This window comes from Furipterus horrens, unplaced genomic scaffold (assembly GCF_987537825.1).
Source record: "Furipterus horrens unplaced genomic scaffold, mFurHor1.1.pri manual_scaffold_17, whole genome shotgun sequence".
In the NCBI taxonomy this organism is placed as follows: domain Eukaryota; kingdom Metazoa; phylum Chordata; class Mammalia; order Chiroptera; family Furipteridae; genus Furipterus; species Furipterus horrens.
This window is the reverse complement of record NW_028327187.1, coordinates 21190813-21201806: the sequence shown is the minus strand read 5'-3', so window position 1 is coordinate 21201806 and position 10994 is coordinate 21190813. Positions and strand designations below refer to the sequence as shown.

At 44.9% G+C, this 10994-nt stretch overlaps 1 protein-coding gene across 2 annotated transcripts; it reads right to left on the bottom strand.

Annotated features, from left to right (window-relative positions):
* Positions 1-2271: 2271 nt before the first annotated feature.
* GPR101 (G protein-coupled receptor 101) lies at positions 2272-3762 on the bottom strand. 2 transcript variants are annotated; one of them, XM_090265243.1, is made up of 2 exons: positions 2875-3762; positions 2272-2832 (listed from the first exon to the last, which is right to left on the bottom strand). In XM_090265243.1, exons 1-2 carry the CDS (start codon positions 3760-3762, stop codon positions 2272-2274), a joined length of 1449 nt encoding a protein of 482 aa, XP_090121369.1. The 2 variants fall into 2 exon arrangements, with proteins under 2 accessions (XP_090121369.1, XP_090121368.1); XM_090265242.1 differs by having other exon boundaries at positions 2272-3762.
* Positions 3763-10994: the final 7232 nt, after the last annotated feature.

Sequence of the window (10994 nt, the reverse complement as noted above, 5' to 3'; positions counted from 1 at the left end):
CAGTTTCAACAAAGTATTTGGAGACACTTATGTTTGAAATCCTGTTTCCTACCCAGGTAAACATTTCTATTAAAAAAACAGGCTACAGCTACCTTGAACTCCTTTGACCATGATGGATTCTCAAGGTAATACCCCTCCTCCCATAGAGGATGATTGGTCATGTAGGCCATTTCTTTACCCAGATATCCTTTGAGGACAGGTTAATACAAGAATTTGGCAATAAGTTGGTATAATACATTTATGATTATTAATTTATTTATACATTTTCATAGAATAGTTGTGGAAGGGTAAACTTTAGCCTCCATATCTTGTCTGAATTACCACAGCTTCCAAATTAATGCAGATGGAATTAATAAGATTTTCATGAACATACCGAATTGACAGATCAGGCCAATATTATTTGGATCTATCACCTCTCTTGTCCTAAATTCTGAACAAGGCAATTCCAAATTACCATGCAGAGTTATTCACAGCCCAAATACACTGCTGTTTACCTCTCCCTTGAGAAGCTTAAGTTTGAATCTGTGAGGAGGAAAAGATAAAGAAAATATGAGCAAGCTGTGCATTTATATGAATGAAATTTGAATTCTGTATAGACATGGAATTCACACAAGAATGAGGCTAAACTCTGAATATGACCATCTTTATGTACCACTACTTGATTAACTGTTTGTCAACCAAACACTCCCTCCTTCTTCCTCCATGGATTTCTGCATGAGCAATTGAATGGCCATAGATTTATTTACTTTGATCTTCAGGGGTACCAAAAACACTGTCATGACCATTTTATGGTTCCATGTTATTTGGTTAAGTCAATATGGTATGTGCATTCAAAAATACATAAGTGTATCCCTACCCAAAGTGATTTCAGGGCTTGGGATTTGAAAACTCTTTGTTTTGACTCTAGGGATAATTTATATATTGCAAAGGTTTTCCCAAAGTGAGATACTTCAACAGCAATAATTAAGATATGTCTGACCTGAACACTTTGATTTTAAGATTGGGTGGAATATGTCAGATGTTTGCAAGTTATTGAGAAACCATCCTGTCTGTTATTTCTAGTTTCCTTATAGTTCTCTCCCACAACTGCATAGATCTTAAAGGCTCTAGAGAGAGCCACAGGTGGAAAGGACACATAAGTATGCCTTGAGTAAGAAAATGTTCGTCCTGCCTTACTTGCTCCCCATGTGGAGGTCTCATGGACATTAGACATTTCTAAAGGATGCATCACTCTTGATTGGCACTGTGAGTTTTATAGAACTTTGGCCACTTCTAGTTGAATTTATTTGGGGGGGGGAGGAAATACTGTTTGACCAGAAAGGCCTATTTGGATGCTGCCCCAACACAAGTGACTGGTAGAGGAGATTTGAAGTTTTCTTTTGAGCATACCAATTCAGTCACAAAGGAAAAATTATAAAATAGTGACATAGGTTCTGACCCACTAGTATTCAAATAGGAGACAGAAAATATATTAGTGTCAATTGATAATTTTCCATTTGCATAGCATGACCTTGGCCCCAACCCATGCACAAACCCAGGGTTTTACAGAAAAAAAAAAGTCAACTGTTTAGCTTCATGAATATGTGTTATTCCTCTCTTTTCTCTCTTGGATTAGCTTCCCATTTCAAACATGCCCTATTATCCTCTTCCACTTTTCTGGATCCCTGTAGAGAATCTAGAAACCTTGGTATTTTAACTACATGATTCCTTTGTCTTAGTTTTCACAATAGTCTTTGCATCAGATTGTGGGTCTCAAATTTTGATCAGTCCATCAGTTAGGTTTTGTTTCTTGGGCTCCATCAATGACTTGGCCCATTGCTCTACTTTCAATTTAACATAGACTGTAACTCTTGCCCATGACCTCTTGATCTGAGGCCCTAAAAGTCCTTAAGTTCATAGGCATCACCTTCCTTTTCCCTCAAAGTGAAAGCTGACACCTTGTAGCTCTGAGGAGACAGACCAAATACCAAGTACAGATTCAAAATGGATAGCCCTTGTTGCTCTAAGAAATTTGGAGCCTAATAATTTTTGCATGGGAAATTTAAGTCAGAATCTTTAAATGTGTGCATTGAGGAATGCACTTTTAAGGGAAAACTCCCATTTCTACATCTTTCATATATTTATCTATCTTGTGGTGAGAAGGATGTGTGCAACACCTTTGCTTGGAATAGTATAGGTTGGTATTAATGGGATTGTGAGTGGTCCATTGAAAAGAAAGCAGCTCCTGTTTTCTGTACTGCAGACAGTTCAAGATTTGCCTTAGAATTTACTTCAAGGTGAAGTGGCAGAGTCATTAGAAGGAATGATCTTGCCTTCAGTCCCACCCTCTGTGCCAGCTTCAGTTTCAGGAAGGTCTGGGTGGCTATTTTCTTTTGGGGGGTTTTCCTTGCAGAAGAACTTCTTCAGCATATCCTGAATTTCCTTCTTGATGGTTTTGTGCATGTACCCATAGATGTAGGGGTGGATGCAGCACTGAAAGAAGAAAAGCCAGATTATTATGGTGATCACCCACTGGGGTACCTTGGTTTGGACATCCACCCACACAGCTAGGGCCGCTAGAAAGCAGTAGGGCCCCAGGGATAGCACATAGGAGAAAATGATGAGGAAGATCACTTTAGCAGCTTTGCACTGGTAGCATGTTGGCATAGGAAGGCCATTGTTGCTGTTTCGATGACTTGGTGGGGCACTCTGTTGAATATTCACTGCCTCGATGTCATCCACACTGAAATTGATGTCATCCTCACCAAACTCCATGTCATCTTCACCCAAGTCAATGTTGCACTGGTTGTCCTCTATGCGGCCCTCGTGTGCTTTCATGCTGCCTTCCTTATCCTCCATGCTGCCATCATTGGCTACCAAGCTGATTTCTCTGACCTCCTTGCTGCCCTTGGCTTCTGTGCTCTTTTCCTTTGCTTCCATGCTGCCCTCTTTGGCCTCCACATTGTCCTCCTTGGCATTGAGCTCACGTTCATTCTGGCTGTGGAACCTGCTCTCACCCTGGAACTCATACTTCTCTCCGTCTTCATCCTCATTCTCCACACAGTCCTTGGCTTGAACCTCCAAGCTGTGGCTCTTGACATTGTACAGAAGAGCATGCTGGCGCCGGGCTGCACCAAACACTACGGAGTAGCAGGCAATCATGACAACCAGTGGAATGACGATGAAGAACACCACACTGAGAATGGTGTAGCTGGGGCTGGCCCCCCAGATCATGGAACAGAGAGCATTGCGTTCATCAAAGGCAGCCTGACCCCAGCCATAGAGTGGGGGTGTGCTCTGCAGGATGGCCACAATCCAGGTGCCATAGAGGAGCATATAACCCCGGCGCTGGGTCATCTTGGTTGGGTAGGAGAGAGGGTGAATGATGGACAGGTAGCGATCCACTGACACCACAACGATGGTGTTGACACTGGCAAAGGCGAACAGGTGAGTGAGGCTAACCAGGGCGGTACAGAAGTGGATGTTGAGGGGCCAGAAGAAAGGCACGGAGGTGGCCACAACCCAGGGAGCCACGAGTGAAACCTGCAGCAGGTCAGTGATGAGGAGGTTAAAGATGAAGCGGTTGGTCACTTGCAGCAGCTGTGGCTTCCGCTGCAATGCAAGTGCCAGCACAACGTTGCCAATGAATGAGGCAGTGAGGAAGATGAGCAACACGCTGGAACGGATGATGCCGTGAGCCAGGCTGATGGGCATTTTGGAGAGGGGCATGCATGTGTGGCTGCTGTTGCTTTCACGTGTGCTGTTGGTGCAGGTGGACGTCATAATGATGGTGGGAGGGCGTGAAACAGGGTGCAGGCTTGGAGGAGGCACCAGTTGGGGGTGAAGGGGCACACGGACCACACTCACTGCCTATGCTGGGGATGAAAGAAACATATGGACCGGGTTAGTCACCCTGTCAAGGAGACACCGCTTCTGTGCTGGGCAACAGTACTGCAGGATCCCCTCCCCAGGGTCCCCACATAGCCCCCATCCATGACGGGGCACTTTCTTTGAATCCTTCTCTTCCTCTCTGGGTCTCTTTGCCTCTTTCTAGGGGTTTCTGAGTCTGTCCCATCTGTCTCTCACGATGGTGCGTGCACAGGCTCTCTATGTGTCTGCGCTACAATCTTTGAGTCTCAGTTTGGTTTTCTCCAGTGATTTTTCCCAGCTGTCTCTCCCACCAGCGCATGCACGTGCTCTGTGTCCCAGCCTGTTTACAGTTTGTTGAATTCTTTCTCTCCAGCGTCTCTCTGTAGCGCATTTTTTCTGTATCTCCCGGGGTGTTTATGTATGTCTCAGTTTTCCCTCAACTCTCTCACCCTTGTTTCTCATTCTGCCATCTGTCTCTGTTTCTTAGTCTCTGCCTAGAAAGTGCATGCTGTCTGTAGGTCTCTATCAGTCTGTGGTTCTCCTCTCTCTCTTCCATTTCTGTCTTGTTTACTCCAGTCTCTTCCACTCTCAGTCAATTTCTGTCTCTCAAGCCTCTCTCTGTCTCTTTTGCTAGTGGACTTTCTCTGTAGCTGTGTATGAGTGTCTCTGTCTCTCTTCCTCTACCTCTAGGTCTTGTCTCTTTCTCATGCTCTCTTGTTTCTCTCTGTGTGTCTCCCTGTCACTGACTGTTGCTCAATAGAGTCTTTTCCTGATGCTGTTTCCTCTCTCCATTTCTCTCTATTCCCCTGACAATCTCTGCAGGTCCCTAGAACACCTGTTCAGTATAACTGTCAGTCTCCATTGTCTCTATTCTCTTATTTCCTGTCTCTCTGGGGTTCTCTCTATATATGTCACTTTCTATCGGGCTATGCTTGCTCTTCACTGAATTCTCTCATCTCTGTGTCTCTCCCTGTCTCCCCTTGCAGTTCATCTCTCTGTGCATTAAGTTCTCCCTTTATCACTGCTTGTTTCCTTCCATTACTCTTTGAAGCACCACAGCTTGTCTCTCTTTGCGGCACCTCCGTTGCTCAGGTTCTCTTTCTAGTGCGTGCTCTTAGGGTGGTTTCTGCATCTCTCACTCTCTCCCTGAGACTCTATCATCTAGCTAAACATTTACTGTGTATGTTTCAGCGTGGGTGCATATCTGTCTCCATTTTTCTCTGACGATCCCTCATCTCGGTTTTTCTCTGGTTGGATCTCTGTCTCCGATCCCTTATCTCTCTGTCGACTTTATTTTGCCATGGAAACCAGCCAGCCGCTTGGCCACCACGCGCTCTGGCGGATAAATCTAATTTCTCAGCAGCACAGCTGTTGCTGGATGCAGCGGAGATGCCTATTGCGCCCCCCCGCCCCCCCCCTCCAGACCCTTCAGCATCATCTCTGCATTCTCCAGCCCACCCGGTATCAGAGGCAGCGAGTGTCTGGATGAGTGAGCTGGGGAGAGCAGGAGAAGAGGCGGGGGTACCGGATTGGTGGGGAGAATCTGAGAGAGACAGAGTGAGAGAACTTGAGAGACAGAAAGAGGATGAGAGCCAGGGAGAGAGACTGAGAGCCAGGGAGAGATGGAAGAGCGAAATCGGAAAAAGAGTAAAAAAAGAGAGGCTGAGAAGCAGAGAATGAGAGAAAGGACAAGGAACCAAGAGAGTTGGTGGTGGTGGTGGAGAGAACGCACGAGAGAAAGTGCGAGAGGAAAGCCCTAGGGAGAAAGGATGGCCGAAGGACTTCGAGAAACGGCCGCACAGCTGCCGTCGGGCAGCGGCGGACTGGGTGTTCCCGGCTCCTGAGCGCGCAGAGTCCAGTACGGCTCTGGGGCCGCTGCAACCAGACCAGAGCTGGCTACTTACCTGTTGCTGCTGGAGGCGCTGCGCCACAGAAGCCGTGTGCAGGTCCTTTAGGACTAGCCGCGGTCGTCCAGGCTACGTCCCAGGGTGCCGGAGGCTGCAGGCTCACACGGGGCACCAGGGACCGGGCACCGGGCAGCTGGAGCAGCTGGAGCAGCAGAAGAGACAGGAGCTGGGCGCCTGTGCCCGCACGTCCTGCCTGGCCGGTGCTACAAGCTCTGAGCGGCGGCGGGGGACGCACGGCGTCTTAAGGCAGTGCGGAGCCCTCACCTTGCGGGGGCGGGGGGGACCCCCCTCCCGCCCTTCGGCCCCCGCCCTCGCGGGTGACGTACTAGGCCCCGGGTGCCTGGAGGAGCGGGGCTGGCGGGTGGGGCACACTGCAAAGGATTACACTCAGATATTCTCATCCTGTGTCCCCACCCCATTAAGTCCGATCTCACTGAGATCTCACAGACTATGGGTTGTCCCCAAGGCTGATTTTCGTGCAAACCTTATGACTTCCTATTCCCCGGATTTTGGACCAGTCCAGGCCACAGACCTGCACAGCTCTTCCAAAGAGAAGCAGAAACCTAGGCCTGGGCCTCGGGTCTCAACTTTGAAGACCCTCCCCTGCCCCCTGAAGTATGAACCTCTCTTAGACCCGAGAGAGGTATCCTGACTTTGATATCACCGATTTTCAACAATTTTCTCTTTCCCCAGCAAGAACTAAACAGCAGTTCCTTTCCTTAGGTTTTGCGAGAATTTAATGTAAGACAAACCACTTAATTATCCACTGCATTATTGAATTATCATATGTCTATAAATCTCTCTCCTCCTCTCCTTCTCTGTCTGCTAGGTATTGTGTTAAGTTGTTTGCACAGAAAATACTGCCAAATCCTTACCCCAATCTTGTGAGATAAGTACTGTTATTATCTTCATTTTATTGAGACAGAAGCAGAAGCCAAGTTCAAGCAAATGTTGCACCAGCTGTCCTAACCAAGACATTCTTGTCTCTCCCCAACACATTTCCAGTGTTTGCTCTGTATTACACCTGGGAAGACACCAGGACATAAGCCCCCCACTCTCCCCCCACCACCCAGAAGGGAAGGTCAGGTCTTAAGAAGGCGTCCCAGACCAGAGGTCATTTGTGTCTAGTTTCCAAAGGATGAGTAGGCAAGGAAGGGCAAGTGTGTTCTGCAAGAAGGTGATTCATGGTCAAGCAAAGCTGCAGGAGAGAGCTGGGTGCCTAGAGAGGTTGCAGCAGGGTGAGTGCCAGGAGGTGAGCTGGAAAAATGTGGTAAGGGAAGATCCTAACTGGCCCTGAATGCCCATCTGGGAACTTTGGACTTTATCCCGAAATCTGTGGAGGGCCATTGAGGAATTGTTCTGTTATAATCAACTTCAAACATACACAAGTGTAATGATAATAATAAAATAAACCCCCATCCAACTTTAACAATAATAAATATTTTGCCATTATTGTTCATTGATGGTATTTATGCAGGGAGATGTGATGAGATTTCTGTTTTGTTAGGATCACCTAGAAGCAGGGCTGGGATAGGGGTGGATGAGGTATCAAATGGAGAAAGAACAGAAAGGGGGCTATGGCAGGAGGCAAAGAGGGTCTCAACATATCACACAGAGGATGTTGAGCAGAGAACCACAGAGAGGCCAAATTGACACTGTAGAGGGATAAGGGTATGGAGGTGTTGGGCAGGGTCTAGGATGAGCAGAAGAGTCTGAGTTAGTTGATAGGCTGGATGGAGATCTCGCCCTTCCACTGCACCCCATGCATCCTGGACAGGGAGACAAGGCAGGTATGTAATCAGGCCCCAAGATACTCTTTGTATATCAAGTCCTACATTTACTATAGATCATTAGTCTTTTTTTGTGTGTGTGTGGCTAGGACTGATTTTATCTTCTTAAGGTCAAATGGTATAAACCTAGTCATTGTTCCTGCCGATAGTTTCCATGCTAATTGCTCAGTTAGAAATTTCTAGCCTCTGGTCATGGTACAGTATCCTGGGTATCATGACCTGTTAACTGGCTGTTCACTCAGACTTGATATTTTAGAATCACTTGAGAGGCAAACTGTGAGAAATGACCAGAGACAAATGCCAGGCCAGTCCATCCTGTCCTTTCCTCCTTTTCACTGTGGTCCTGAGAGTTCCTTGGACTTCTGGGATCTAGCAGGAGACAGGGAAAGACATCTAGGTACATGTTAAAGGCGGGTGCCTAAGGAAAGCGGCCTCATAGAGTCTGCAGCTGCACCCTAACACTAAGGGGGATGATGGAGAGTGGAAGAGCCTGCAATGAAGGCCAGTTTGCCTGCAGGAGACAGTAAGAAAGCCAAGGAAATGCTAGAAAAGAAATGCAATCCTCAGGTGCCTGTTTCTTCTTTTTTCCTCCAGGCTTGAACAGTTTGTGTCCTTGAATTTCAAAGGCATGCAAATATCAGCATCCCAACTAGATGAATGTGGGGGGCCTTGGGGAATGTGTATTTGGCTTCAGGCCACGCAGGCTCTGATTCTGATGGCCTTGGAAGAGCCCTTCGACTGACAAGCCTCTAGATTATGAGGAGGTATTTTGGGATGAGACAGGGAGAGTTTGGGATGATGGTATGAGAATGCACCTAGTCCACTTCCCTACCTTTGTAATTCTATAACATCAGGGATAACATCAAGCTAATGGTATTATTTGGGCAGGGGCGGAGGGCAAGAAGCTAGGAAAAAAGGCTCTAGGGTTTGATGACAATCACAAGTTTCAATACCAGCAAGTGTGCCAGGCTGATCTTCCCAGACTTGTTCACCTGGATAGACTAGCCTAGGGGATGTACCAAGTGCCCAGTAAGGGAAGCCAGAGGCCTATGACTCAGCCAGGTATTGGTTGTAGTAACAATGTAGGGTGCAAGAGTCCTTGAGTGCCTAGCATGTGCCAAGCTTTATGCTTGCTTTATCCTATTTAATCTTTGAAGGAGCTCTGCAAGTTAGAAATTAGTACAGTATTTTTAGAATCTAAGACATCACATAACGTTTTTTTGTTTTTTTTTTAAGTTGCATATTTAACCTCACACTACTACTGGCAATATCATCTTGATTTCAAAGATGCTAAAATATGAAAAAAGCATATACATTGGAATCAATGTATTATGGTACTACCTCTGTCATTACAGAGAAGTTAAGTAACTTACCCAAGGTCACACAGCAAGTAAAACCTGTTCTAACACTGGGGAATTTCTTAGGCTGCTGCTTGGAAGGGTCAAGAGGCAAGACATAAAGGCTCCCAGAGACCCAGTCCAGAAAATATTGCAAATCCAGATTAATTGCTAGGGTTGTGGAAAGACAAAAGCAGTCACAGTGATAAAAGCTTCTTTTTGTAGAATACATGATTTCCATAGGTGGTAAAACAACTAACTTAGTCAATCTAAATTCTAAGGCACACTCATTCTTTCTTAATGAGTTCATAATAAGTCGGTGAGGAAAAATACATGGTTTTGTTCTGGAGTGCCTACCCATGGGGTGTTTTAGGTTTTTCAGTGTTATGTGTTGCTCTGATATTCACTTTAGGCCAACCCTAGGGATTGTGTTTGCAAAATTCAAATGAAATTAAGTACATGCTGAGTGTGAGCTAATTATGCTCACTATGTTGGCTTGGGAAAGATAGATTTCAAAGCTATGTATATCCAAATAAAGTGGTTTGGAAGAGAAAAATCTACAGAAAATAAATGGATGGATTATAAATGAAGAGCAGGAGGCCTGAGTTATAGTCTCAATAATGTAGTTAATTTGTTGCGTAACTTTGGGAAGATCCCCTTCTCTCTCTGATCTCAGTTGTATTAATCCAACAAATGAGGTAGGAGAGTGTTAGGTAATCTCTAAGAATCTTGTCAGTTGGTGACTTTTGATTCTACCTGGCTATTATTAAAAATCCCAGAGTTAATATAACCAAAATATTTCCTGGCTGATGTGGCTCAGTTGGTTGGAGCGTTGTCTCATTAGGTCAACTCAAATATTTAAAAACTGAAAACTAGACTTCTGCTTCTGGCCACAGAAAAGTAACAGGGACTGGATATATACTTCTACCTTAAACAACTAAAAAAGTGGACAAAATATATGAAATAATAGTTGTCAAACATTGGAAAACAGGAAGTACACAACAGTGATCCTCAAGAAAAGGGAAACAAATGAAGTGAGCCCTACAGTTGCTCCAGTTTACTACCTAGAGAGAGTTTCCAGGCTGGAAACTGAGGCTGAGCCTGGAAGTCTGCCTAAATTGAGGAGACAGAGTTCAAAATTCAGGGAGGTGAATGTGGCTAGAATTTACAAGATAGTGTACCGGAGATGAGCTTCCCAGATAGAGTCTCCAGATATTTGTAAAAGGTACCCTTCAAAAATCTTTGATTGAATACTGATCAGCACATGCATGTGTGCAAAGTAAGCAACTCCGGGGGAAAATGACTCAAAGGGAGTAGACAGAGTGATTTCTAGAGCTCACATAAGACTGAATAGAGAGCAGACTGACAGCTATGGGCTGGGGTTGGGAGTTGAAGGGATAGAGCAATAAAGAAAAAGGACTCATAGACACGGACAACAGTGTGGTGATTGCAGGGGGTGGGGATGGAGGTGGAAGGGGGTATAAGGGGGATAAATGGTAATGGAAAAATACAATAAAAATAAACTACTAAAAAAAAAAAAAGATGAGGGGGAAAAAAATCAAGCAATAGCTCAGTTTCCCAACACCAGAGAGAAGAAACTTCAGAATACATCAGACTGAGTACTCAAAAGAAAACTGCTTCAGTACTGGAGCAACCTTAGTCTAAAATTCATTCTGGTCCCACTTAGCAAGAAGGATTGAACTGTTTCCAAGTATCTTTACTGCAACTCAGAGCATGGCTCAAAAAATATTTAAAGGAATACAAAAATATCAAATAAACATTATAAAGCATACAAAACAGGAAAATATGGCCCATAATGAAAATAAAGAGAAATAGACACAGGTGATAGAATTAGTAGACAAAGACAATAAAATGGCTTTAAAAATATACTTCATATGTTCACGAAGGTACAGAAAAGCATGAACATGTTAAGGAGAGATATATATTGTGCAATAGAAAACAAGCTCAAATATTGCTTCTAGAGAAAAAAAGTGATATCTGAGGTAAAAATATACTGGGTGACATTATTAACATAATAGACATTGCAGAAAAAAGAAAAGCTTATTGAACTTGACAAAGCAATAGAAATGGTCCAGCAGATGACATGATAC